At 47.5% G+C, this 27,819-nt stretch overlaps 1 protein-coding gene across 2 annotated transcripts; it reads left to right on the top strand.

Annotated features, from left to right (window-relative positions):
- Positions 1-135: 135 nt before the first annotated feature.
- TLR5 (toll like receptor 5) lies at positions 136-27,081 on the top strand. Of its 2 annotated transcripts, none has more exons than XM_087424388.1 (2): positions 136-584; positions 23,480-27,081. In XM_087424388.1, exon 2 carries the CDS (start codon positions 23,484-23,486, stop codon positions 26,058-26,060), a length of 2,577 nt encoding a protein of 858 aa, XP_087280514.1. In that variant the 5' UTR covers positions 136-584; positions 23,480-23,483; the 3' UTR covers positions 26,061-27,081. The 2 variants fall into 2 exon arrangements, with proteins under 2 accessions (XP_087280514.1, XP_087280513.1); XM_087424387.1 differs by lacking the exon at positions 136-584 and adding an exon at positions 766-1,881.
- The last annotated feature ends 738 nt before the right edge of the window (positions 27,082-27,819 follow it).

Below are 27,819 nucleotides of genomic sequence, written 5' to 3'. Positions count from 1 at the left end.
GGTCGGCGAGGTCTTCCGGAGCCCGGGCCCCGGGCGCCGCTTCTGCGCGAGGAGGAGCGAGCGGAGGCGCGCGCGGCGCGGGGGGACCTCGCCGGAGGTGAGCGCCGTGCAGCGCAGCAGGGCAGGCGAGGGCTGGCGCCCCCGGCAGGGGACGGGGCTGGGCCCGGAGTCGCCGGCGGAGCGGGAGCCGGGCTGCCTGCGGCGGTCGGGCGCCTCTGCCCCTCCGGTGGCGTCCGGGGCTGCTTCCAGCTCTCCTCCCCGCGCCTTGCGTCCCATCCCGGGACGATCTCTCTGCCCCTCGGGGGCCCCCGGGAGGCGGAGTTCCCTCGGCCTGGGGGGACGGCGGCGGGAGAGCAGGGCATGTGGATACCTTGTGCCCGGCAGGGACAGGAGGAGACCTCGGCTGTGAGCACGTCGCTTCCATCCCCACCTTGGAAAGGGGCAGGTGGCTTCACTGTCTTCCTTCGAAAAAGGAGACGGCCACCTCTAGCGGGGCCATGGAAATCCCAGAAAGTGACTGAGCCTCTCAACAAAAGGCCTTGAACCCACAGCTGCGGGTGGAGCAGCCTGGCAGAGGCTGCACGGTAAATATTGTTGACCTTTGTGTTTAAAAGAAAAAAAATCTGCCTATGAAGATAAGAGCACAGTTGCAAATCTCCTGGAAAACCACGGCGGGAAGGACATTTTCTAAGGGGTGAGGGTGGCTTTGGTTGATTGTCTTGGGGGTGAGGGGTGCTGCTCCGGGAAGGCTGCCCAGGCCATGTTGGGTAGGAATCCATGGCGGGAGCTTTCTGCTTGCGGTGGGTTAGCTATGGAGTCACCTTGTGTTTGGAACACACCTATCCATCACCGTGACCCACAAACAAGTGGCTTAACCCCTGTGCCCTTCAGATAGATAGTGTTGCTGAGCAGTGACCGGATCAATATGATGCCCCGTTTGGACATGAAGTACATCTGAGGTGCTGTCTGCTTGCTCAGTGCCTGGAGAAGGGCATAGGAGATTACCTGCTGACGCTACGCAGCTGCCCTGGGGAGCACAGCTTGGCCCTTGACAGACGTGTGGTCTGATCACTTTTCCCTGCATTTACTCAGCCCGTCTGAGCTCTGCCAAGTCTGTCCAAGATCTCCTGGACTCCCTGACTGGCTTCACCCTTGTTCTTGTGGGCAGAAGATAGCGGCCAGGAACCTCCCATGTGCCAGGCACGGGCAGTCAGAATGGAAGCCCTGGGGCAGGGAGAAGTTCTGTGGTGCTAGATGCTAATCCTTTAGTTGTGGGATTGTGGGAAGGTGCCAGGGGGGTCCCAGAGGAGGGGCCCAGGCCAAAGCTAATTACCAAGCGTATTTTAACCATCTCTCTGACCACATGCATGCATATCAGCCTGACTGATCCATCCACCCTAAACGATGTCATGGGATCGTCCCCTTGAGCATTACAGCTCTGAGCAAAGCAAGAAGCTTTTAGATTCTGTTGTCTGAATACAGAGCCAACCCTGCCAGATTTTTAGTTTTGTTTCTGAGGAGGGAAGACTTCTGGGGAAGTTGTACCTGGCATCACAGAGCTTTCTTTGTTGATTTCCCTGCATCGGGAAGTTCGGCTTTGCTGAGTGTTGAAATCAAAACAGGCCTGTGTGTGTGTCTGTGCGTGCTCACAGACTCGGATACAGGAAGTTGCGGGAATGTATGGTTGCTGAATCCAGATGTGTTTGTGTCAATCTTAGTGTTGGCAGGTCTCAATCTTCAGTCAGATCTCAAGCATCCGTGATTCCTGGTGCCGGTTGTACAGCCGCCAATGTGTGGGCCGCAACCTACAGTGTGCTCACTCTATGGGACCAGCTCAAGTTTGAGGCATTGTTCCTGCCCTTCAGAAGCTTCCAGATTAAGGTGGGGAGACAAAGCCAGCACCTGTGAAACAATTAGAGAGGAATTAAGTGTGAATTATGTGGTATCTTATGCTAGTTCATAGAAGACAGCCAGTGTGGGCTGGAAAAGGCAGAACGGGCTTTGGGGAGCTACTTGGTCTTCAGCTGCATTTAGAAATGACCTCTGTTGAAGCTCTTGGCTGTGCTCATTTGAGTTGAGGGGTCTTTGCCCCACTTACTGAGGCAGGGCTGTGTCCACCCATCTGGTGATCCCCTGAGCCATTGTTGGTGTCTGACACATAGGCATTTGGTATGTGTTTCTTGATTGAAATTCAGCCATATATAGGGCACAGTGAAGCACCTCACCTACTTGGAGCAGAAGGTGTGGGTTGTGTTCTTATTAGAAATTTAAGATTGGATAAATTTGGTGGAGCCAAATTCCAGAGGCCTTGAAGCATTTGAGTTGAATGCAGCGGCAGTACCCAAACCTTCTGCAGCCCCACTGCCCTCAGAATGGAATGCGAGGTCTTTCTTGGGCCCAGAGTATCCTCTCCAGCCTCACCTCCCACCAGCTCACACCTCGAACTCACACTTCGACCTTCTGAGCCACTCCTACTGCAGGGGGCTCCCAGGGCTGGCCTCCCACCTCTCCCTTGATCATGCTGTTTGGCAGCCTCTGCCAGGAATGCCCACTGCCATCCCTAGCTTCTTCCTCCTGATCCTTGGGACTCTGTCTTTGTCCCCCGGGAGTAGAGGTCCCCTGAGGCTGGGTTTGCACATCCTCTATGCTCCACTGCATCCCGTGCACATCATCTAGCAGCATCACGCCCTCTGGTGGCTGCCTCCCTGCAAATGGCTGTTAGCTCCCTGAAGGCAGTGACTGGGTTCATCCTTGATGAAGCCCCACTGGCTAACATGGTTCCTGGGAGATAGTACCCAATAAACATGTAATGGATGGAAGGAGGGACCAGGGTGATGAAAATGGAAAAGGAGGAACAACTCTAGAGACATTTGAAAGGGAAAAAAATAGGATCTGGTGATTAGTTATATAAAGAGAGTAAAGGAGAAGGTTGGCTTATGACCTGCGAGGCGGGAGGAGGTGGTGCCACACGAGAGTTGGGTCCCCGGGCCAGGGAGAGGTCCACTAATATGCTTCTGAGTGCTCTGCAAAAATGTTTCTGTTTGGAGGATTTTAAAAATTCCAAACATTATGAAGTCACTTTGGGGCAAACTGCGTCTGAAGTTATGACAGGACATTCAAGGGAGGATATCCTTTAATCTGCTGAAATACATGCTTTGAGTACAGATGAGGTCAGGGCTAGAGAGAGAGAGATCCTGGGAGTATAGTGGGGCCGGTCCAACTTGTGAAAGCAAATGTGACCCCTGAGAGAAGAAGTCTAAGCCAAGAACAAGGGGTTGGGAAGAACCTACAAGCCAGGGGCGTGGGTGAGGGAGGGAAATGGTAGAAAACAGAATGTCTGAAAGGTCGGAAGCAAATCAGGGAAGCCAAGGGCGGAGATGTTTCAAGACGAAATAGGTGGCCACAGCTGTCCGTGCTAAAAAAGAGAGCAGGGAGGTTCAGACAAGGAGGGATGAGAAGGAGGTGAACCTCTAGAGGGGAGCTCCCTAGGAAAGCCAGATCTCATGGGGTCAAAAAGAGGCTAGTTAATGGGCAATGGGAACTTTGGGCAGAGTCTTCAGAATTCATGTCTGAGGAGTTTGGCTGTTAAAGAAAGGATAGATTCTCGCTCAGCATGACCAGAGGAGTGGTTATATCAAGAGATTTCTTTTGTTTGTTTTATGATAAGAGAGATGGGACCACGGTTGAATGCAGGAGGGAAGGAGCCCATGTATGCTGAGGAATATGGATAAAGGCCCCTCTTCACATTGTATTTCTTTAAACCTCCCTCCCCTCTCTTTCCTCCCCCACAAATGTCCCAGAGAACTTTCATTTTGTGTCATCTCCAAAGTCGTGCTATTGCTAAATCCAACCATAGAATGTTGCAATGCGGAAGTGATTGGTTATCACTTCCATGGCCCCTGGTAAACTTGTCTCAAATGCCTCAGAGTCAAGTTTCCTTCATACGGGGGCTGGCCAGACATTTTCTCCTTTACTGTGCACAAATGAATAACACCAGTAATAATAGCAAACACATCAACAGCATTTACTCTGAACCAGCCACTGTTCTGAGTACCTAGGGGGTGGGTGGTGTTATTATTCTCATTTTTCAGATGACAAAAATGAGGCCCAGGGAGCTCACCTGGTAACACACAGTGGTGAGTGGTGAGCCAAGATTTGAACTGGACATGTGTGGCTTCAGGGTCCAGGCACTGAAATTCCCATGCTAATTCAAGGGAAGCAAGTTCATACTTTACTGTAGATTGAGATTGACCTTCCTGACTCCATTACAAGATCCATAGTCCTGGCACTGGTAACAGCATGACTTGTCCAAGGTCACCAAACCAGTTATCTCTCTGGACCCAGCATCATTGTGGGTTAGACTAGCTTTAATAGTCAATAAATAATTTAATAGTCAACAAATAATCTACCACGTGCAAGGCATGGCAAGGGACCCAAAAATATGAGCTACACGTCCCATCTCATTTCATCTTCATAACTACTCCATTTTGTCGACTGGGAGAATGAGCCGGCATTTGAACTCAGACATCCATAATAAAGGCAAGATCTAAAGCCGTGAGTTTCTCTGACCTGAGATTCCCCCTCATCTTGGTCAGAGACTTATCTGGTTCTAGAATGTTCCAAGGCTAACTTTATTTCCTTTCCCAACATGGCAAAATGAAAGGATAGCGAGTATGAATCTCTAATGTGCTCTGGTGCGCAAGAAATACTGCCTCTCCTTTCATTTTCTAGATAGCAACTTAATATTTGTTTGGAGGCTTCATCTCACCAGGCTGGCAAGAATAGAAACCACCCCGGGGTTGTGTCGCAATTTCCAGATCTTATGAGTTGGCCAGACCTGAGGTCAGGGAGGGGGTGATCCAGCTCACCAGTCTGGTCCATATGGATTACCACTGAGCATGCTCTCATCCCCACTCTCTGGCTGATCTCTGCTGCTTCTGGACCACACAGCTGACTCTCTTGAGTCTTGCCAGAGTCCTGTCCCCCTGGGACCCACAGACCTACTTTCTCTTCCTGTTTATTCCAAGACTCTCTGCTTCTCCCCACCAATCCCCCTCTTTTCTGTACCTCCTGGAAAAGCCTCTGTGTCCTCAACCTAAGGCCCTGCTTGGGAAATCAAAGCCAGAAGAACCTGCAAGCTACTTCTGGGTACAGTTCTGCCACATACCTGGCCTGGGGCAGTGACATGGGGAGACTGCCAGAGGTCTGGAGGTGGGAAGGGACAAGGTGGAAATATGAAGGGGAGAAAGTTTTCTAATTTCAAAATATTATCCAGCCACAGAAGCAATCCCTTCTGAGAGTAAATTCTTAGTGGGGAAAAAAAGTGGCTATTTAAGGCCAGGATATATGTGGGTCCATTTTACTTATTCGTTTTATTGGTACATTCATAACATTATTTTCCACCAAGACTCGTTAATTTGCCAAAAGGGAGGGTGAGTGTACCATTCCAAAGAAGATGGTGCCCTGGTCTGTAATTGCTGTCACGATACTCTACAAGTTTCAGTAGATGATTTTAGAGTTTACAGGGATATGAAAATGTTTCCCATTCACACTCGCCATGATACACATGCAGACACAGCACAAGGGAAGTTAAACTCATCAAGGATGCCCAGATAGTGGCTGATGGAGGACTAGAACTCAGGTTTCCCCTCTCCCAGCCCAGGGTCTTTGCCATGATCTCACACATCTTGGAAGTTACCAGCAACAGCAAGTTGGAGCCAAATCTCTTGATGACTCTACCGCCAGTCAGAATGGAGCACAGTCACCCTAGGCAGCGTGCCCAGGGCATATGCCACATTCGATGAAACTCTCTGGAGGCCCAGGACACTAGGCACATGACAGGAACATGTGCTTCCAGCAGAGGCTTGGTTCCCAGCTCTGCCTTCCCCGGGCTCACAGTCTCTGGGGCGCCGCCAATGAAATATCTTTCCTCCTCTGCGCCTGGCAGGCCTGAAGACCAGGTCCCCCTCCTTCTGGCCTGACTCACTCCCTCTCCCTTCCCTCAGCTCCCACCAGGGAGTGTCTCCATCAGCCACAGAGCGGACTGGATTTTGTCGGCCCGGTGAGGTTTCTCTTGATGCGTTTGCTAGCTCAGCACAGACTCCAGATCTTCCCAGGACAGTTCTCAAGTGTTTTATAATCTCTCTTCACATTTGCATTCTCTGTGTCTAACGGATCATGGTTTAATAAGATTTCTCTTCACCGTGCCTCCTTGCAACTGCTTCCAATTTATATCACAATCCAAATGATTTTCACTGCTCTTACCAGATTGTCTGTGTCGTGACTTTCCGGGGATGCAATATCAGACTTGCCAGCTCTCTCGTGCTCTGGCTCCTGGCCTTGGAGTCGCCCGTCAACACACCAGGTTTCGCTGAGTTGTATTCAGGGACACCGTCAGAACCTCTGACGTTAAATTTTCTAATTGAGAATATTGGTGCTGCCTGAACTCGAAGACAGGTAGAGATGTTCAATTCCTCTGTGCGCTATCTTTTCACAAAGATTTTAAATGTGTCATACTACTTGTTAGTTTTTAATAATTGCTCGGATGGAATGATTTCTTTCAATCAAATGCTTTAAAGCTGCGTGCTCAATAGTTTATAATGCGCAGACGCAAGAGAAGCCATTCTGTGCCTAAAGCATCTGGGTTTTCAACATACAGTCTTTAGAGTATCATTGCCTCTGGATGCTGCTGTTTTTGTTGGTTCGTGGTCTGGGGGACCACTCCCTGAAGATGTTAAAGAAAATAGGGCAAGCTTTTACATAATTTCTCATAAGTGCAGAAAAGAGAAACACCAAACCACCCCAGTGTTTTGAGAAATTCCGTTTCCTCTGTTCCCCTTCAGTGGTTTCTAAAAGGAATACATTTCCAGCGAGGTGGAGTTGTCTGTCTACTTAAGCGAGCAAGAAATAGGAGAAGATTACGCATTAATAACTGGACTCTCTGGTTCAGCCACTGGAGTGTCCTCAGAAGCTGCCGGTGATGCTTCCTGGGGAGGAAGTAAAAACTATTCTTGTTGCTCGTGTATAGATGCTTAAACTGGTGCTCAGAGGGGCCAAGCACTTACTCAAGGCCACACGTCTATTAAATTGTGGAGCTAAGATTTGAATTCAGCGACAAACTTAGTTGCCATTTTGATCTTTCCAAAAAAAAAAAGTCAAAATTGTGTACACTGCAAAACGGATACAGAGCCTCAAAGGGCGCTTGAGGATGGGAGGTGGATAATTCCTTCTAAGATGCATGCCCAGGAAGAAAAGACAGCACGGTCCTGCTTTGAAATTCAGTCGTGACCTCCTCTTCCTCTGCTTTAGGAATGGCCGGCCTGCTAGGAGCGCCTGTGTGCACTCTAACGTAAACAAGCAATAGCAACTTCTCAGCGAGCTCAGTTCAGAGCAGCTCTGGCCTCCACACCCCCAGCTTAGCCTCTCCCTGTGGGGGGCAGTTCCGTGGGCTCCTCCCCTTGGTCTACGCCCTTTGGCGCCCCCCTGCTGGTCTCCAGGAGAAGCACCTGTCCTGGAACCAGAGAAATTGCACCCAAGCCCTCTGTTGCCTTAGCTCCAAGTAAAACGATGTGCTCTGTCCAGCTCCCCGGCCTCAGAAGCCTCAACTGATCCTCTTTGAGAAACCATCTGATGCTTCCTCCTTCAGGGCTGGAAAGAATTAACAGTGAATGTATGTTAATAGCCCCCTTTTCCAAAGTGATCATGCAGCATCTTGGTCATACTTTATTCCCAGGAGAACCAGGCAGTCTGAGTAGTGAGCAATGAGGCAAATAACAGGTCCCTTAAGTCCTTACCGCTCAAATTGTGGTCAGTGAACCAGCAGCATCAGTATCACCTAGATGCTTATTAGAAATGCAGCATCTTGGGCAGCCCTGTGGCATAGTGGTTAAGTCCGGCACGCTCTGCTTCGGCCGCCTGGGTTCATGGGTTCAGATCCTGGGCACGGACCTACACCACTTGTCAAGCCATGCTGTGGCAGCAACCCACATCCAAAATAGAGGAAGATTGGCACAAATGTTAGCTCAGGGCTAATCTTCCTCAAGCAAAAAAAAAAAAAAGGAAGATTGGCAACAGATATTAGCTCAGAGTGAATCTTCCTCACCAAAAACAAAGAAGAAATACAGAATCTCAGGTTCTACCCCAGACCTGCTAAATCAAAATCTGCATTTCAGCAAGATCTCCAGGTAATTCATACGCAGTCACCCTTTGAGGTCTGTATCTGTTTTGCAGTGTACGCAAATTTGATTTTTTTGAAAGATCTGAATGACAACTAACTTTGCAGTTGGATTCAAATCCTAGCTCCACAATTTAATGGCTGTGTGACCTTAGGCAAGAGCTTAACCACTCTGAGCATCAGTTTAATTGTCTGTAAAATGATGAGAAGCACTATACGTCAATTTTTCAACTTTCAGGACCCTTCTCATCCTAAATCTGAGACTCAATAATTACCCAGTCTCCTAACTCTGCCATAATTTACCTAGCTGTGCTGCTTAGAAGTGTCAAACTCTGATGGCAAACCTAGCTGTTTTTCTCTAGAAACCTGCAGGTTCGGGGCCAGCCCCGTGGCTTAGCAGTTAAGTGCGCGCGCTCCGCTACTGGCAGCCCAGGTTCGGATCCGAGCGCACAACAACGCACCACTTGTCCAGCCATCCCGAGGCGGCGTCCCACATACAGCAACTAGAAGGATGTGCAACTATGACACACAACTATCTACTGGGGCTTTGGGGAGAAAAAGGGGGGAAAATAGGAGGAGGATTGCTGATAGACGTTAGCTCAGGGCCGGTCTTCCTCAGCAAAAAGGGGAGGATTGGCATGGATGTTAGCTCAGGGCTGATCTTCCTCACAAAAAAAGAAAGAAACCCACAAGTTCTCTGCTCACCATGGAGTAGACAGTGGATTGCCCTCATCCTTGTATGTGAGTCCTTGGTAACCAAATGACCACAGAAATGTCGTGGAAGGGACTTCTAGGTCCAAGGGAGACATTCCTCACCACTGTAGTGATTTAATAAAAATGGATTGGATTATGAAAGTGTAGAGTTTCCCTCCCTGGAGTTACAAGGAAGAAAGTTGCCCATCCAACTGGCTGACTTAGACACCCACCTTCTGAGCCAGAGGCTGGGCCTGAGATTTCTCAAGATCCCTTCAGCTCTGATGTGCTGTCTGCCTTGACTTACAAGATGGTCTTGATCTTTTCCAATTAACATGCCGTTTAATCATGAGCCAGCCCTGATGGCCTAGTGGTTAAGTTCAGCGTGCTCAGCTTTGGCGTCCTGGGTTTGGTTCCCTGTCGCGGACCTACACCACTTGTCTGTCAGTAGCCATGGCAGTGGCTCACATAGAAGAACTAGAAGGACCTACAGCTAGAGTATACAACTGTGTACTGGGGCTTTGGGGAGGGGGGAAAAAAAAATAGAGGAAGATTGGCAACAGATGTTAGCTCAGGGAAAGTCTTTCCCAGCAAAAAAAAAAGAGAAAAAGTTAAAAAAAAAAATTCCACTTAATCAGAGACACATCTAAAGTTTTAAATTCTTCTACAAAGAAAATTTCTGTATGGCGTAGAAAAACACCTATAATGTCTTCTATTTCTCCCTCTTTTTTTTTTTTTTTACAGTTTTATTTATTTTATTTTTTTTGCGAGGAAGATCAGCCCTGAGCTAGCATCCATGCTAATCCTCCTCTTTTTGCTGAGGAAGACTGGCTCTGAGCTAACATCTATTGCCAATCCTCCTTTTTTTTGTTTTTCCCCCAAAGCCCCAGTAGACAGTTGTATGTCATAGTTGCACATCCTTCTAGTTGCTGTATGTGGGACGCGGCCTCAGCATGGCCAGAGAAGCGGTGCATCAGTGCGCGCCCGGGATCCGAACCCGGGCCTCCAGTAGCAGAGCGCGCACACTTAACCGCTAAGCCACGGGGCTGGCCCTATTTCTCCCTCTTAACTAGCTTTCCTGTTCTCCCTTAGGAAAACAAGGGCCCTTTCTTCTGATTCACCAAAAAAATACTGACCACCATCCTCACTGTGATGAGTGTCCTATAGTCTCAGGAACTGAAGACTTTAAACAACCAGAGGACCCCGAGCTCCTAGATAAGAACAGATTAGAAGCCCCTTGTGGTAGGCCTGGGAGGTAGGTACTCCTGACAAAAATAAGTCTTCTTCAGAATATTCATGGGGAAAAAATATTACTGGGGTGCTTAAGTTGTGCAGGGGATACCACGTGAGTAGAACTGGGTCTCTGCCCTCAAGAGGTTGACAATCCAGAGGGAAGGCGTAATGTAATAAAAATGCTATCATGGAGATGCCAACAGAATATCAAGGGAGATAAAGTGCCTATAGGAACATGAGGACTGTTTCATGGGAGAGCTGGCCTCTGAGGTGGCCTTTGAAGGAAGTTTCAGTTGGACAAGCAGATGAGAAGCATTTGAATCCCAGGGACCAGCCTAAGCAGAGAAATCAGATAGAGGCCAACCTCTGAGAAGGCAAGTTATCCCTGGAGCACAGGGCAAGACTGTTGATACAGCCGGGAAGGTAGGTTGGCTTGAGTTCCCCCCTCTGTCACGTGAGAGGGTTCAAGCAGTAAGGGCCCTCTCCAATCAACCATTCCGGGATTAGAGTATAGTCCACGGTGGAGGACCCTGGAGTCTTCTGCCCCAAAGAGTTTGACCTTCGTGGGCATAAGGAGCCAGCAAAGACTTCTGATCAGAGCTGTGCTCCACAGGCTCCCTCAAGTAGCTAAGTGAGAGATGCATGTGTCAGGGTAGGACTTAGCATGGGGGATCAGCCAGGAGGCAGCAGGGCCGTGAAGCTGAGCAGAGACAGCACAATTGGAAGGGAGGGGAATCGATGTTGGCGGTGTCCTAAGGGGAACTTCACAGACTTCCCACTAGCTGCATTGATGTGGTACTGGAAGCTTCTTCCAGGGGGGGATTCGGAAGCCAGGATGACCTCATTCATCTAGTTAGATTTGAAGAATACACACACCAAAGACGGAAATAAGAGTCCATAACAAAAGATGAATACGAGGCAGTGTTGGATCAGTTAGAAGGGGTGCTGAAAGGCTATAGCCTCAAATGCTCTGAATTTGGGGGAAGTGCTACAGATGCCCAAAAGGATATTTCAAGGTATGTCCAGATGAGGAAGAAGAAAGAAGAGACAAGCTCACTCTCAGAAGCTGATGGTATAATACTAACAGATAACTGGTCCCTGGTAGGAGGGAAGAGAGCAAGTGAGATGGGGCTGCTCTGAAACGTCCTAGCCTCCCGCCCGGACCAGTCCATCCAAGGGACTCGGCGCAGATTAGCCCTCGACACCCCAGCAGCCATCCTGCAGGCCAGGAAGAGGGAGGGAGGACCTGGAGGCAGGATGTGGCAAGTTCATTTGTTCAGTGGATATTTGCCGACATATTCCACCCCAGGTGCCGGTGATGTAGCAGTGAACCAAAAAGAACAAAGCAATACCCACCCTCAGGAATGGAATTCTGATTTACACAAAGCGATGCAGGTGGGCTTTTAAGCCACAAACCATGAACTTGACAGCGATTATGGACAAATTATTAGAAGAGATTTAGGGACGGTCTGCAGCTCTGAGGAAAGGCAGTGGGAACCCCTGCATGTCAGCGTAGGTTCAGGAGCAGCAAGTCATATCGGACTCAGCTCATTTCCAGCCTGACGGGGTAACCAGTTTCTGGCAGCTCTGGGAACTCGGCGAGGCATTTGACAGAGTTCCTCGTGCTATCCCTGCCACCCCCGCTACAATGGTAATGGATCAAAGACGACACCTAGAAGGGGAATTTCTCACTAGGCTGGACTCAGTAGACATGCCTTGTCTTATGGAATCACCTGCACTTAGAGATGCAAACAGACCCTAATGAGCCCACCGAGCATCTAAGTAAGTACACTGTTCACCTGAGGGCGCAGCAGTGCGCAGGAACCTAATGTGCAGATTTTCTGATTCGTCTTTGGAGAACAGTCGTCGCTTGTCAGGCTCTCACCTCGCTGTGTTAATCCGTGATGCTCGGGAAGATGCTGACTGTCCGCGCTCAGGCGTGTGATGGGTCTGAGGAGAAGTGAGGGTGGGGAGCACGCTTTGCTTTTGTTCGCATGAACAGACCGTCTGTTCCTGGCCATGGAGCACCTTTTGCACTCGGTTTGCACAAGTGAGCCGCCCTCTCTGACCGCATTGGTCTGAGTGTGACCTGCCCTCAGCCTGGCCACACCCTCTTGACCCAAGAGCCCACCTCACAGTGGCACTGCAGGGCACTGCCCCCAGGATACTGGGGAGCCCTCCTGGTGGGCATTGCTTTCCGAACATGGTGAGTTACCCAGATGGCTTCTCAGAGGGCTGAGGCAAGGCAGGATGGGTGAGGGAAACCAGTGAAGGTTGGAATCACTCCTGAGGGGCTAGGAGAGAGGGGGGCATGTGGAAGTTGTATTGAGGGCACAGCAGGATTGCATACGGCACCTTTGTCTGGGCGCCAATGCACACCATTGTGTGGTTTTTTCTGACAGAGCTCAGCCACCGAGTGTAGACACGGAAGGCAGGCAGCTGATGTAGACAAATGGGATAGAAGAGCAACGAGGCATGAGAGTTGAAGGTGTTGAAAGAGGGTTTGAAGAGAAGGTCCGTGGGGTCTAGAATGATGGATGGTGTAAGGAAGCAGATACATTTAACGGGCAGCGAAGGTTCAGGGGTATTATGAGGCTGTCAGACAGTCAGGTAGGGGAAGGAAGGGTGTGAGACACCTGCCAGGGGGAGGCTGTGATGAGAGAGGAGGAGAGAACTCAGCATTTCAGAGGGGACCATCTCGGAAATGAGTGACCATGGGGGTAAGGTGGACCTTCCTGTGGAAGTTGAAGAGGGTGAGGGGCTGAGAGGGTAACCTTCCACTGCGAGCCAGGCCAACGCCTTTTGTGACTGTGGGGAAGTGGCCACAAGATCAGCAGATGATGACCGAGAGGTGGGCTACAGCAGCACCCCTGTACTGAACCATTTGTGCAGCCACACCAGAGGGCAGCAGACAGAGATGTGTGGGTGGTCTTAAGAAAGTTACTTAATTTCTCTGGGCCTTAGTTTCCTCTTCTGTATAAGGAGATAACAATAGTCCCTACAAAAGCCTGGGAGGACGAGGGAAGGGAGGAAGCTCAGAGCTGTGTGTTGATGCGTATACAGGTGAAGATAGCCCGCTGTATGGTTTTGTTTTTGTTGTTAGTGCCATAGAGTGGGTTCTGACTGCTGGTGACCCTGGGTAGAGTAGAGCAGAACCCTGCCCGTCCTTTTGCGCCATCTTCTACCCTTCCAGCACTCTATCAAACAATGCTCTGCAGCTATTCATAGGGTCTTCATGGCCAATTTTTTCCGAAGTGGGTGGCGAGGTCCTTCTTCCTAGTCTGTCTAGTCTGGAAGCCCCACTGAAACCTGTCCACCATGGGTGACCCTGCTGGTATTTGAAATACCAGTGGTGGCACAACTTTCAACATCACAGCAACATGCAGCCACCACAGTGTGACAACCGACAGACGGGTGGTGTGGTTTCCTGACCGGGAAACAGACCTGGACCGCAGTGGTGAGAGGGCCAGATCTTAACCACTGACCCACCAGGGCTGGCACATGGTGGTGTAGTTAGTAGAATATATTTCTTTCCTCCCTCCAGACTCGAGCCCAGTGGTTCTCAGACATGAGTGTGCATCAGACTCACCCAGAGGGCTTGATAAAATGGCCTGCCAGGCCCCAGCCCAGGAGCTTCTGGTTCAGTAGGGCTGGGATGGGGCCCGAGAATTGGCAGTGCTCACTGGCCCCAAGTGGTGCTCTCTAGAGACCGTGAGCCCCTTGCGAGCAGGGACTCCTCAGCATCCAGCACAGCGATCGGCACACGGTGGGACCTCAGCCCAGGAAGTTTCTCTAGGACAAGCACAAGTTCTAACGACAGCAGCTGGTCACTGTGAGTAGAGGTGGTGTGAATGAAAAAGAGGTCACTCCAGAAGAGCCTCCGAGTCATGGTGGTTTAGGAAGGAAGCTAGATCTGTGTTTGGGGAGCATATTCTGAGGTTCATGGCAGGACAGTCACCCACATGTCTTATTGGAACCATCGTCAGAGGCGGAATGCTGGGCTGGAAGCAACCTTTTGGATTTCATGTGCTCATTTGCTGGCTTGCTCCAACGGGATGCTGGATTCTGCATCTAGAGAGTGCACTTGCCTCGTGGTGATTCACCTTGTCTACTAGCCTTGAGCCTTTATCCGAGGCTGAACTTGCATTCCATACTCATATTTGGACTCAGTCCAGGATTTTTATTGCTATGTGAACTTTGGAGAAACTCTCCCAAGCACCCATTTGGAAATGAATGAACTGTTTTACTCAAACAGCGAGTCCTCCATGCTCAGTGCTCCGGCCACCTGCCAGGTGTGGGCCATCATCTGCCAGTTGAAGCATTCTCTCATAGCCTTGCAGCCCAGCTCGGAATCCTGGGTCCTGCCAAGGAGCCCATTACTAGTATTATTTGTTACCGATCAAGCATTAAATGAACACAGCAGCCGCCCTGGCCCCAGCAGATGCATTTGCAGGCTAACTGTGGTGCCCGGGGAGCAGAGGTGCCCCCGAAGCACAGGCTGCCTGTTTCCGGTGGAGACACCATGGCCCATAATTCACCCAAGCTCTGCTGTCCAGACAATTAAGTCAAGAAAGGGAACCTGCTCTGCTAATGGCTGGGATTCAAGCTAAATGAATTCAACTCAGATGAAAGGGATACTGACCCATCTCCCTCTGGTCTCATTGTCTTAATTAACAGCCCTTGACAGGAGCATGGAGGCCCACATTGATTGTTCTGTTGCTGTTACCCCCTCAGAGCCCTGGATGCCAGTTAGCCCAGACTTAATAATCAAAACTCCACACTCAACAGCCTCGGAATTTTCTTACCCGCCCTTCTTCCTCCAAGAGATTCAGAGGGGTTCTGAGTTGGAGGGCATCCTTCAGACCAGTGTTTCTCAAAGCATGGCCTGAGAAGCGTGTGGCTCTAAGTACCCAGGATACGGCTATAAAATACGGCCTGTGGAACCTGAATTCCTAGGAGTCGGGCTCAGGTATTAGTAGTAGCGTATTTTTCTCTTTAATTTTGTCTTTTTAATTGTGCTAAAATATACATAATGTAAAATTCACCATTTTAACCATTTTTAAGTGTTCATTGGCATTAAGTACATTCACATTGTGGTTGTAACCATCACCACCATCCATCTCCAGAACTTTTCCTCTTCCCAGACAGAAACTCTGTACCTGTTAAACAATAACTCCCCATTCCCTCCTCCCCCAGCCCCTGGCAACCACCATTCTACTTTCTGTCTCTATGAATTTGACTACTTTAGGTACCTTGTATAAGTGGAATCATACAGTGTTTGTCCTTTTGTGACTGGCTGATTGCACTTAGCATCATGTCTTCAAGGTTCATCCATGTTGTAGCGTGTGACAGGATTTCATTCCTTTTTAAGGCTGAATAGTATTCCATTATACGTATATACCACATTTTGTTTATTTATTCATCTGTCAATGGACATTTGGATTGTTTCCACCTGTTGACCATTGTGAATAATGCTGCTGCGAATGTGGGTGTGCAAATATCTGTTTGAGTCCCTGCTTTCAATTCATTCTGGCGTATACCCAGAAGTAGAATTGCTGGGTCATTTGGCAGTTCTACGTTTCATTTTTTGAGTGTTTTAAAGCACCCTAAGTGGTTCTAGATGTGGTCAGGATTGGAACTGCGGGACTAGGGGATCAGACTGTCTGCAGTTGGAATCATGTGGAGAGAGTTAACAACTCCAGATGCCCACACCACCCCCCAGACCAACTACATCATCTCTCAGGTGGGACCCAGGCACCTGTGTCTTTAAAAAATCCCCTGGTGATTCCAATGTGTGGCCAAGTTCGAGAACCATTGGTTTACACCAGTGATTCTCAGATTTGAGTGTGTATAAAATTCACACACTTGTGAAGAATACGAATTCCTGAGGCCCACTCAAGAAAGTCTCACTTAATTGGTCTACGGGAAGCCTGGGCTTCTTTGCTCTCGAGGCTCCTCTGGTGACTCTGATATGTAGCCAGGGCTGAGAACCTCTCATCTTCTTCAGTCCCTCATTGAAACGTGAGCACGCTGAGGCTGCTGGAGGTGACACGACCCACCCCAGTCTCTGAGCCTTTGGGCTCTACACTGGTTCCCAGGGCTGATTCCCAAGCCAATCCCATGGGTCCTCCAAACTACCACGCAGGAGTGGAGGGCAGACTCAGATAGAACCTGCATCTTTTCTCCTCTTAATTTGAACTGGGAGCCTTGGATTAGAGCACAGTCAATTCTGCTCTAATACTTATTTTGAAATAACGAATTTGTGCCAACGCGACTGACACGTTAAGGAACAATGTTGATATATTAGGGGAGATTATTGAACAATATTAACATATTAATGAATGTGAATTTCACATTTGTTTATGTGCCATTTGTTTAAATGAAGAAAACTATACCCAAGTGAACGGACCTACGTATGAATAAACAAAATGCACCTCAAAAATCCACCAGTGACCTCCGTTCTCCACATGGGTTTTTTGTTGTTGTTGTTTTTTGGTGAGGAAGATTGTCCCTGAGCTGACATCTATGCCCGTCTTCCTCTATTTTGTATGTGGGTCGCCACCACAGCATGGCTGCCAATGAGTGGTGTAGGTCCACGCCCAGGAACTGAACCAAAGGCACCAAAGCAGAACATGCCGAACTTAACCACTAGGCCACAGCGCCGGCCCCTCCACGTGTGTTTTGACGAGTGTTACAACTTTTGACCTGATAGCAAATAACCCCCTCCCTGCACCTCTACTGCTGACTTCACAGGCCCTCACAAGCTGCAGCCCACTGCCGCCCACTTCCCCAAGCAGCCCTCAGGTCTTTTTCAAGGTAAAGAGATATTTATGGCAGTGTTTGTGTATTCCTTAACATGCAACATGTTTAAACTGTGCTACCATTTTTATTAGGTTTTTTAGGTGCCACCGACGGCCTTTGTGAGTGTTGTGTGCTGGCCCCTCTCTCCAGAAGCCCGGTGGTTTCATTGTGGGATTCTGCATAGTGCAGTAATTTTTAGGAAGGAACACGTATGTCGCCTGATGGCAGAACTAATAGTATAAGTAACTGCACGTGTTGCTTCTCGTCATCTTTTTAATAGTGATTTAGGAGCGCGCTGCCCCTGTCTGTCCCGTTTCTCCTTCTACTGCCGCCTCTAGAGCTCCACTCCTGCCCCACTACGTGGTGCACTCCTCTAATGGGGTCAGACGCTCCTCTCTGCAAGTGGCTCCCAGCTATGCAGGCCTCTTCTGGGCCTTACCCCACACACGCTCACCCCTCTTGCTCCCTCTGGCTTCAGCCCATTTAGGGTTCGAGGTTTTAGGTCACTTGGTCTTCTCTCTTGGATTCCCCTGTGTCCCCACCTGCTCTCTTGCTGCCTACACACTCCATTCTCGGACTCTCATCTTTCCGAGGTTTGATCTGGTCTGCTCTGCCTGGTTCTCATCTTTAAATTAGGTTTGCCCTATCTCAGTGCTCAGTCATATTGATTTCAACCGGTTTTGGCTTCTGGCTCCCATTCCAGGACTCTCCTGCTTGAGTGGTCCCTCCTCCCAGCTTCTGTCATCGTGAGTTCTAGGCTCCCATCAGTTCACCAGCACACCTGGCTCCTCTGCTCACCTGTCCTGGCACTTGACTCACAGAGGTCTGCTTCAGAGATATCAATGTAGTTATTTCATGCATTTCTGTATTTCATAAGAAAATAGGTCTGCCTGGTATCTTTGTAAGATAACATAAGCCCAAATAATTTCTTTTAAAATCTATTTGTTCTGCTGGTCTTTTTTTGCAGGGGAAAATTCACCCTGAGCTAGCATCCATGCCAGTCTTCCTCTGTTTTGTATATGGGTCACCGCCACAGCACTGCCGCCGACGAGTGGCTTGGGTCCACGCCTGGGAACCAAACCTGGGCTGCTGAAGTTGAACGCGCTGAACTTAACCACCAGGCCACAGGGCTGGCCCCTGGTCTTACCCATTTTACTATTTAATTTTAGCTTCCCTATTATGGACTTGAAAATTCAGTATACTGGAATGTATATTCTCTGGGGCTCTCTTTCACTCCTTGTAACCACAAATTCAAGTGAAGCCACCTAGTTCAGCATATGCATTTGAGGGCCAGCACTGCATCATCTGTAAAAAGACAGAAGTGAAACTAGAAAATTTAACTCTGTTATTCTGAGCTGGTATTCTCACTCCCGTGTCTCTGCAGGGATTTTTCTGTCTGGTGACATCAGAGGAGAATTCATTCTGGTGTTTGGCTCAAAGAGCAGCTGCAAAACTGTGAGCAATTTGGAAGCCAAGTTAGTTCTTTCCCAAAAGTACTGTAGTTCAATTTCAGAACATGTTTATCTGTCACTTAAAATCCTCATTTGTGAAATCAAAATTTGTATTCTTTTTTCTTCTAGAACAGAGGTCAGCAAACTGTGGTATTTGGACTGCAAAGCCTCAAATATTTACCATCCGGCCCTTTACAGAAAGAGTTTTCCAAGCCCTGTTCTAGAACATAAAACATGATGGTTCTTATATGTAAACTAAAGGTTCTCATATTTCATGAGGTTGAAATGGGCAGGCTTCGGGAGGTCGGTGAACTCTCTGAAATTGGGTGCAAAGTTTGGTTTGTGATGCAAATCTACATTTACGGAGGGCAAGGAAGCAGAGCTATCATAGATTCTGAAAGGAGTCCATGACCTCAAAACATTTAAGAACTCCTGTGGTATGTGGTCTGCTGCTAGGCTGTGTAGACAGAGAGCAACAGCTCACTGGAGCATCCTCACGTGTGAGCCATGATGCTAATGTTCTTATGTCCTTGCAGGTTAATTTAGGGTCTGCTTCACACTAAAAGGTAAGATACACAAAACCCAGTTAGAATATGATCTTTCCTTGACCATTGGTACTGCCCATTCTCAGTTTTCTTCTTGTCTCCTCCAAAGCACATCTTTAGAATCTTCCCCCAAGACTACCGAATAAGGGCTCATGCTCCTACCACGTGCGTTTATCTGTGCCGCCCAGAACTGTACCAGCTTCTAGAATCACAGTCCAATGGTTTGCACGCCAGGAGACTCAGAGCCCGATTTAGAGCGCGCTGTAGTAACTGCCTCTTATCTCGTTCCTTGTAATGTCCGACTCTCTTTGAAGGTGCCAATCTGCCCTTTTTAAGTGAGTTTCATCATCATGATTATATTTGATGTTGTGGAATGCTTTGGGGAAATACACAGAATGTACATTACAAAAGTATAATTGAAGATGGCAGGGACAGTGGAGTTACAGAGCCTGTCCCTAGAGGATCTGTCCCAAACCTCAAGATAGGAGGGACCGGTGTTGGCCTTTGGGGATTTCTTCTGAGCTGTAACGCCCACATCAGCCCTGACTGGTTTCTATTTTCTTTCTGATAATTCTTCTATTTATTTATTGAGATCACTTTGAACTTCGGTCCCATTTTTCAAAATGCCAACCTCCCCACCAGTGTTGTGTCATCTCTACGTACAAGACCATTGGCTCCGAGGCCCACCATAAAAGAAATAATCACAAACTGTGTAGGCAGAAATAATAAACAGGACTTAAAGAATGTCTGGTTTTGGTCATCGGGGTGCCTGTAAGTGCATGTGGAAAGAAAGAACTAGAAGCTTTACATCTGTGGGCTGCAGTGTGGTCAGGCCCAGTGTCTGTTTTTATAACAAATGTTTGAATAACCCTTTTACTATTTTGAAATGAAATTCATAGATATAATACAATCTACCTACACACATAATTTTAAAGAAATCAATATAATGCCCTAACTGGAATATAAAAAAGAAATAAAAGGGAAAGTGATTTATAATGAATTAATGTGTGTTTGAACATGTGCACGCTTGGGTTCAGCTACACTAGAAAATGAAATGTGAGTCAGACTCTTGTATCTATTTATAGAGTAAGTTTGAATTCAAGAGAAGTATTAAAATATTCAACTGACACTTCTTAAACTTTTTTTAATTACATTTGGCATTTAGAAACGAGGGCCAAATAAATCTACTCACACATAAATGCAGTCACCATGAAGGTGACATAGACGACAGGGTGTGTTACATTGTTCGTGATTCCCCAAGGAGGCATTGGCCATCGTGAAGAGATTTTCTGAAATGGTGAATAACTCTTCATAGCGTTCCAAACTAAACAAGGTACAGTCTTTCCTAGATTTACAAGGTGGTTGCATTCCTGGAAAATTCGGTATATATTAAAGCAATACAAAAAATGTTTTATTGGCATGTAAAAGAGAGTTAGATTCTGAGGTGATTTTGAGCAGGGTTTTCATCTTCAGTGACATCTGGCGGGACATCCTAAAGCTGTGTGGATGCTGGACGATTCTGCGTGGGATGGGACAGTCATGCATGTTAGCGTCCCTGCTTACTGGAGGGACACCCACCCCATCATTGTGACAACCACAAAACATTCCTACACATTTATAGAATGCTCGTGAAGAGGCAGCTGTGCCCATTAAGAGCCGCTGTTTTACATGGAAAGCTTTATAGATAAAAAAGCAATTTTCTTGCTTAAAAGGGGCGAGGTTCCTCAAACAGATCTAAGGCCTTTATGTTTCATTGGTGGCAGTGTCATTCATTCAACATACTCTTCTTTTTTTTTTTTTTCTTTTGAGCACCAAGCATCCTTCTGAATGCGTGCTGCACTTATGGAGAATATAGCCTCGTAAGGGGAGATAACCAGCCTTAGTGGTCTAGTGGTTAAGATTCAGCTCTGACTGCCATGGCCCGGGTTTGTTTTGCGGTCAGGGAACCACACCACTATCTGTCGGTTGTCATCCTGTGGCAGCTGTGTGTTGCTGGGATGCTGAGAGCTGTGCCACCAGTATCTCAAATACCAGCGGGGTCACCCATGGTGGACAGGTTTCAGTGGAGCTTCCAGACTAGACAGACTAGGAAGAAGGACCTGGCCACCCACTTCCGAAAAAATTGGCCATGAAAACCCTGTGAATAGCAGCAGAGCATTGTCTGATATAGCGCTGGAAGGGGAGAGGATGACACAAAAAGATCAGGCAGGGTTCTGCTCTGCTGGACACAGGGTCGCTAGGAGTCAGAATCGACTTGATTGCACTAACAATAAGGAGAGATAGACAATAAATAAGTAAACAAATAGTTAGACAAGATAATTAAGGATTTGTGATAATTGCTTTGAAAGAAATAAACAGGGTGTTTTCGAAGAGAGTAATGGGGCCGAGGAGCTATTTCAAATAGTGGGTGTAGTGGAAGGCTCTCTGAAAAAATGTTGATGTCAGATCCAACTATATGAGGAGCAGAGAGAAAAGAGTTCATGTAGAGGAAGCAGCATGTGCCAAGGTCCTAAGGTTGGAAAGAGTTTGGAACAGCAGACAGGAGCCCCACATGGAGGAACTGCCACCTCAGGGCAATGGTACTGGCTGTTCCCTCTACCTCAAATATTTGGCCTCTCCATATCCCTTCCTTCCTTCCTTCAGGTCTCTGCTCAAATAACATTACATCAGAGAGGCCTCTCCTGACCACTCTATAAATATCAGCCACCCCAGCTCTGGCACTCCCTGTCTCCATTTTCCTGCTTTACATTCCTCCTGATAGTACCTCTTCTTCTTTTGTTGTCTGTTGCCTCTTCCCTACACTAGAACATAAGCTCTGTGAGGGCAGGCTTGGTCTATCTTGTTCACTGCTGAATCTCCTGCTCCTCAAACAGGGCCCAACACAGAGTATATGCCCAGCAAATATTTGTTGACTAAGTTATTGAGGAGGAAAATGGTTCAAGATGATGTCTAAGAGACAGACAAGAGCCAGATCATGTAAATCCTTGCAGGATTTTATTCCGAGAGCTGTGGGAAGGCAGGAAGCGTTCTGTGCAGAGAGGAGCTGAACTGTGTTTTTAAAAGAATTCCCTAACTTCTATGTGGAGAATGGAGAGCGAGACCAGAAATGAGAGAGACCAGTGAGGAGTCTCCAGACTAGCCCAGAGGAGAGATGGTGGCGACTTGGAATGGAGTAGTCTTGGGAGGTGGGACCAACAGGACTTGCTGATGGAGAGGACGTGGGGGTGATGTTCAAGGGAACAAGGGTGACTCTGCTGTTGTTATCCTGAGCCTCTGGGAGGAAATGGTGGAGAAATTAGGAGCTAGGATAAACATTCTCACCGAGTTTTTCCTAATTATTAAATATCTAGTTTGGATACTTAGGGTCAACTCAGGAGTAGATGTCTACTGATTTGCTGTAATTTGTGTGTAATGGCTTCAAAGTTTCTATGGAAGCCCCTCACAAATCAGCCCCAACAGAAAGCAAAACCTCTTCCGAGCTGGTGGTCCAGGGCCCGTGCCCTACCTTAGCGCCATGACGGCTCCATGCTCGATCTACCCTGATGTTGAAACTTGCCAGTGATGGTGTTTCATGGGATTAAAGCTCTTTATAAACCAGTGCTTTCTTCCAATTTCTTTTCTTTTCCACTCATTCTCCTGCCTTCTGAGCCATGTGACTCTTTCCTTACCTTCTTCCAACAGACGCCTTCTGAGGTCATAGTTCGAGCAAGTTGAATACATCGCAGGCACCAAAGATGGAGGTGCTATGCCAGTGGTTTGACACTAAGCTCTCTGAGGGTGGGGTCCTTGTGTGTTTTCTCTGTACCTCTCGCAGCACCCAGCACAGTACTTGGAACATAAGCCAGACACATTTATTGAGTGTTTTTTGCTGCTACACATGTGAAGCAAATGGTCAATGCAGACAGACGGTGAACTCCCCTATTGGACGTAAGCAAGTGGACTGTTTCTGTTTATTCTTGTGCACTCCTGCAGTCACCCAAGTGCCAGGCATACGGTAGGTGCTTAATACATTTGAATTAAACTGGCCAAATTCTGACTTTTTGTGGAAAACTATGTAAAGTACCCAATTTTTGTATGATGAGATGTACTATGCATGGAGTAAGGATAGATGGATGGAGATGGACGAGCATCCTTGACAGGTTACAGGGGGGAAAGAAATCAATGGATTTATTTTCCACTCATCAGCTGAGCCTTCTGAGGGTGAGGAATGGGGTCCCTGGCTGATGTGAAACAAAAATGTCTCATCCTGCTGTTTTCTCTAACTTCCCTCAGCAAATCTTGAATGAGTGAATGCATGAACTAGTAAATGAACAAACAGAGTTATTATAAAAATTAAGTGAAATATTTCTAAAGTACCTAGGATAGTGCCTAGCATGTGGAAAATGCAATGTAGTGTTTTATAGAAAGAGAGTGAGACCAGCTCTGTCTACACCGGGCAATATAGCAACAGCCACGTCCATGGAGCCAGAGGAACAAAGGGACTAAGGGAGCAGGCGCATCATAGAGGAATCCCCCAAATTCTCAGGAGCCATGTGCAATGCCTTGAGCTTAGATGTCTGTATTTTCATTCTTCTTCTCCACAGGATCATGGGAGATCACCTTGACCTTCTCTTAGGCGTGGTGCTCATGGCCAGTCCTGTGCTTGGAATTCCTTCCTGCTCCTCGGATGGCCAGGTGGCCTTATATCGTTTCTGCAACCTCACTCAGGTCCCCCAGGTCCTCAGCACCACCAAGAACCTCCTACTGAGCTTCAACTATATCAAAACAGTCACAACCACGTCATTCCCCTTCCTGGAGCAGCTGCAGCTTCTGGAGCTTGGGACTCAGTTTACCCCCTTGACGATTGACAAAGAAGCCTTCAGAAACCTGCCCAATCTTCGAATCTTGGACCTGGGCAAAAATCAGATAGACTTCTTGCATCCAGATGCTTTTCAGGGGCTGCCCCATCTGTTTGAACTTAGACTCTTTTCCTGTGGTCTCTCCGATGCTGTATTGAAAGATGGTTATTTCAGAAATTTAGAGTCTTTAACTCGCTTAGACCTATCCATAAATCAGATTCGTGGTCTCTACCTTCATCCTTCATTCCAGGACTTGAATTCCCTGAAGTCCATCGATTTTTCCCTCAACCAAATACCCATTGTATGTGAGCATGGGCTCGAGCCCCTCCAAGGGAAAACACTCTCCTTTTTAAGCCTTGCTAAAAATAACCTGTACAGCAGGGTCTCAGTGGACTGGAAAAAGTGTATGAACCCATTCAGAAACATGGTCCTGGAAACCCTGGATGTTTCTGGCAATGGCTGGACCGTGGATGTCACAGGAAACTTTAGCAGTGCCATCAATGGAAGCCAGATTTTCTCTCTCGTTCTTGCCTACCACATTATGGGTTCTGGGTTTGGCTTCCATAACATCAAAGATCCTGACCGGAACACATTTGCTGGCCTGGCCAGAAGCTCGGTGATACGCCTGGACCTTTCACATGGGTTTATTTTCTCCTTGAACTTCCGACTCTTTGAGACCCTCAAGGAGTTAAAGGTTCTGAACCTTGCCTACAACAAGATAAACAAGATTACAGATGGAGCATTTTATGGACTTGACAACCTCCAAATTCTCAATATGTCATATAACCTTCTGGGGGAACTTTATAATTCTAATTTTGATGGACTACCTAAGGTGGCCTATGTCGATCTGCAAAAGAATCACATTGGAATCATTCAGGCCGAAACATTCAGATTCCTGGAAAAATTAGAGACCTTAGATCTTCGGGATAATGCTCTTAAAACAATTAATTTTATTCCGAACATACCTAATATCTTCTTGGGTGGCAATAAACTGGTGACTTTGCCAAACATACAACTTACAGCCAACTTCATCCATTTATCAGAGAACAGGCTAGAAAATCTAGATTATCTATACTTCCTCCTCCAGGTACCTCATCTCCAAATTCTCATTTTAAATCAAAATCGCTTTTCTACTTGTAACAAAGGTCATGCCCCTTCAAAGAATCTCAGCTTAGAACAGCTTTTCCTTGGAGAAAATATGTTGCAACTTGCCTGGGAAGGAGGGTTCTGTTGGGATGTTTTTAAGGGGCTTTTCCATCTACAAGTCTTGTATTTGAATAATAACTACCTGAATTTCCTTCCACCAGGAGTATTTAGTGATCTGACTGCATTAAGGGGACTCAGCCTCAACTCCAATAGGCTGACGGCTCTTTCTCCTGGAGACTTACCTGCTAATTTAGAGGTCCTGGATATATCCAGAAACCAGCTCCTGTCTCCTGATCCTGATTTATTCGCATCACTTAGTGCCTTGGACATAACTCATAACAAGTTCATTTGTGAGTGTGAGCTTAGTGCCTTCATCAATTGGCTCAATCAAACCAATGTCACTATATTTGGGTCTCATGCAGACATATACTGCATGTACCCCGACTCATTCTCTGGCGCTTCCCTCTACTCTGTTTCCACGGAGGGTTGTGATGAAGAGGAATTCTTCAAGTCTCTCAATTTTTCCCTGTTCCTTTTATTCACTGTCACTTTGACTCTGTTTCTCATGACCGTCCTCATAGTCACGAAGTTCCGGGGGTCTTGTTTCACCTGTTATATGACAGCCCAGAGACTGGTGTTCAAGGACCGTACCAGGGGCAGAGAAACAGACACATACAAATACGATGCCTATTTGTGCTTCAGTAGCAAAGACTTTGAATGGGTGCAGAATGCTTTGCTTACACACCTGGATGCTCAGTACAGCGACCAAAACAGATTTAAGCTGTGCTTTGAAGAAAGAGACTTTGTGCCAGGAGAAAATCACATCACCAACATCCAGGATGCCGTGTGGAGCAGCAGAAAGGTTGTCTGCCTTGTGAGCAGACACTTCCTAGGAGACGGGTGGTGCCTCGAAGCCTTCAGTTATGCCCAGAGCAGGTGCTTATCTGACCTCAACAGCGCTCTCATCATGGTGGTGGTGGGGTCCCTGTCCCAGTACCAGCTGATGAAGCATCAGTCCATCAGAGGCTTCGTACAGACCCAGCAGTACTTGAGGTGGCCTGAGGATCTCCAGGATGTTGGCTGGTTTCTCAATAAACTCTCTCAACACATACTAAAGAAAGAAAAGGGCACAAAGAAAGACAATAACATTCCTTTGGAAGCTCTAGCAACCATCTCCTAGTCAAAGGAGCAGTTTCAACTTATCTCAAGCCACAAATAGCTCTTCACTTTGTGTTTGCATTAAAGTTACCATTTTGAGGTTTTTGGAGGGAGTTTTTCCTACTATGAAAACAATATAAATCTCTCGATTTTCATAACAACGCAATGTTTTGTCTCACTGACCTCCAAGTGGAAAGTAATAGATCTGGAAAATTGCAACTGCCCCCACAGGTTCCCACTATCCATTGATTTCTTTTCAGACCCAATAATATTGTTCTCTCCCGTTGACTACAGAATCTATCATAGTCATGGGAAGGGCACCTTGAGAGAAGTTACGGATGGTTGACACCCTTTCTCCAGCGTCAGTTGCAGAAGGGGCTGGCCAATGATTCTGAGTGCTCTGCGCTCTGCAGAACAACATTAAGTAGAAAACAAACAGATAAAGAGGTGGTATTTCCTTCTTTGGCCATGGGAATGGTGCCATTGCTGGGTGCAGGTCACGCTCGGTCTCAGGGATGAGAGGTGGCCCCAAAGAAGCCAGGATGAGAATAACTAGATCTCTTGTGCTCATTACCACTCTTCCTACCCTTACCTTCCAGATCTAACCCTAGTGGGTCACAAACATTCTTTTTTGCATGCAGCCTTTATTTCAGCCTGGCACTCAAGAACTTCCATGATTTAGCACCAACCTATCCCAGCTTTATTTCCTCCCCCATCTCATTTATCACCCACTCAGGCTGTTGCAGAAAGAACTTGGATTTTGGACACAGATCCTGGTTTGAGTGCTAATTCTGCTGCTCATTAGCTGTGTAATCTCAAGCATGTTACACACCCTTGCTGGGCCTCAGTGTTCTTATCTGTGGGCATGATAATATCTACCTCATAGAGTTGCCAGGAAAATTAAATTGGCCAAGGATATCAGGGCTTCTTAGTTGCCCAAATGGCCTCGAGAGGGTATACACACTGAGGGGTCTTCTGGAGGCAGTCAAAGTTTCTTTGAAGTTGTATTTTTTTTATCTTAAAATAAATCTATATGTATTTTGCATTGTTTCATTTTTTTTCTTGTTTATTTTAATATAGAAATGTTTTGCTGCAAAAGTGTTAAGAATATTTAGACCAAGGAAGGTGTGCCCAAATTACCCCATGGCTTCCCATATGAGCTCTCCAAATCCAACACAGCCCCAGGTCAGCTGCTGCGGGGGTAGGCTTGCACCTAGGCCTGGGACTCAGCACTCCAAAATGTCCCTCCCTTCCCCTCACTGTGCCCCCCAATCCTAATTCCTCCAGAACACACACACACACACTGCTGTTCTCATCCCAGCTTCTTTGGGCCCCCTCTGATCCATGAGACTGAGCTTGCCTTGCCCCCATTGTTCTTTATTCTTTGCAACAATGCCTGTGCCCATTAGCATTGTTCTTATGCACAGCACACACACACTCCACTCTACCCCTTCCTTCTGGAATGTTCTCCCATCTCTGCACATCCATCCTACATGTTCTTTAAAATCCAGCCCACCAAGCTCCCTGGGATGCCTCCAACCCAAAGTCCTGTCTCCCTTTTGTGCAAACTCTTGGCACTTTATCTATTCTTTTAAAACAAGCACTTACTACTTCCTGCCTCCTTAGAGAGTTGTGAGCCTGTCTGGCTGCCCACCCCTCTGGACTATAAGCTCCATGAGGAAAGGCCTTTCTTCTGTGTCCTGGTCTCACTGGCCATAACAGATCACATATGGTTTCGGGACCACAAAAGAGTTTCCCACCTGCACGTGTCCATGCTTCTT

Source organism: Ceratotherium simum, chromosome 36 (assembly GCF_057802395.1).
Source record: "Ceratotherium simum simum isolate JZ-2026a chromosome 36, ASM5780239v1, whole genome shotgun sequence".
In the NCBI taxonomy this organism is placed as follows: Eukaryota; Metazoa; Chordata; class Mammalia; order Perissodactyla; family Rhinocerotidae; genus Ceratotherium; species Ceratotherium simum.
Note: the sequence above shows the minus strand (reverse complement) of the source record. Positions and strands in the feature narration are given on the sequence as shown.

Coding starts and splice junctions, on each gene's coding strand:
- TLR5 (XM_087424387.1), top strand. CDS start 1,790: ATGTGTGGGCCGCAACCTACAGTGTGCTCACTCTATGGGACCAGCTCA. Junction 1,882..23,479: donor TCAGAAGCTTCCAGATTAAG/GTGGGGAGACAA, acceptor TCTTCTCCACAG/GATCATGGGAGATCACCTTG.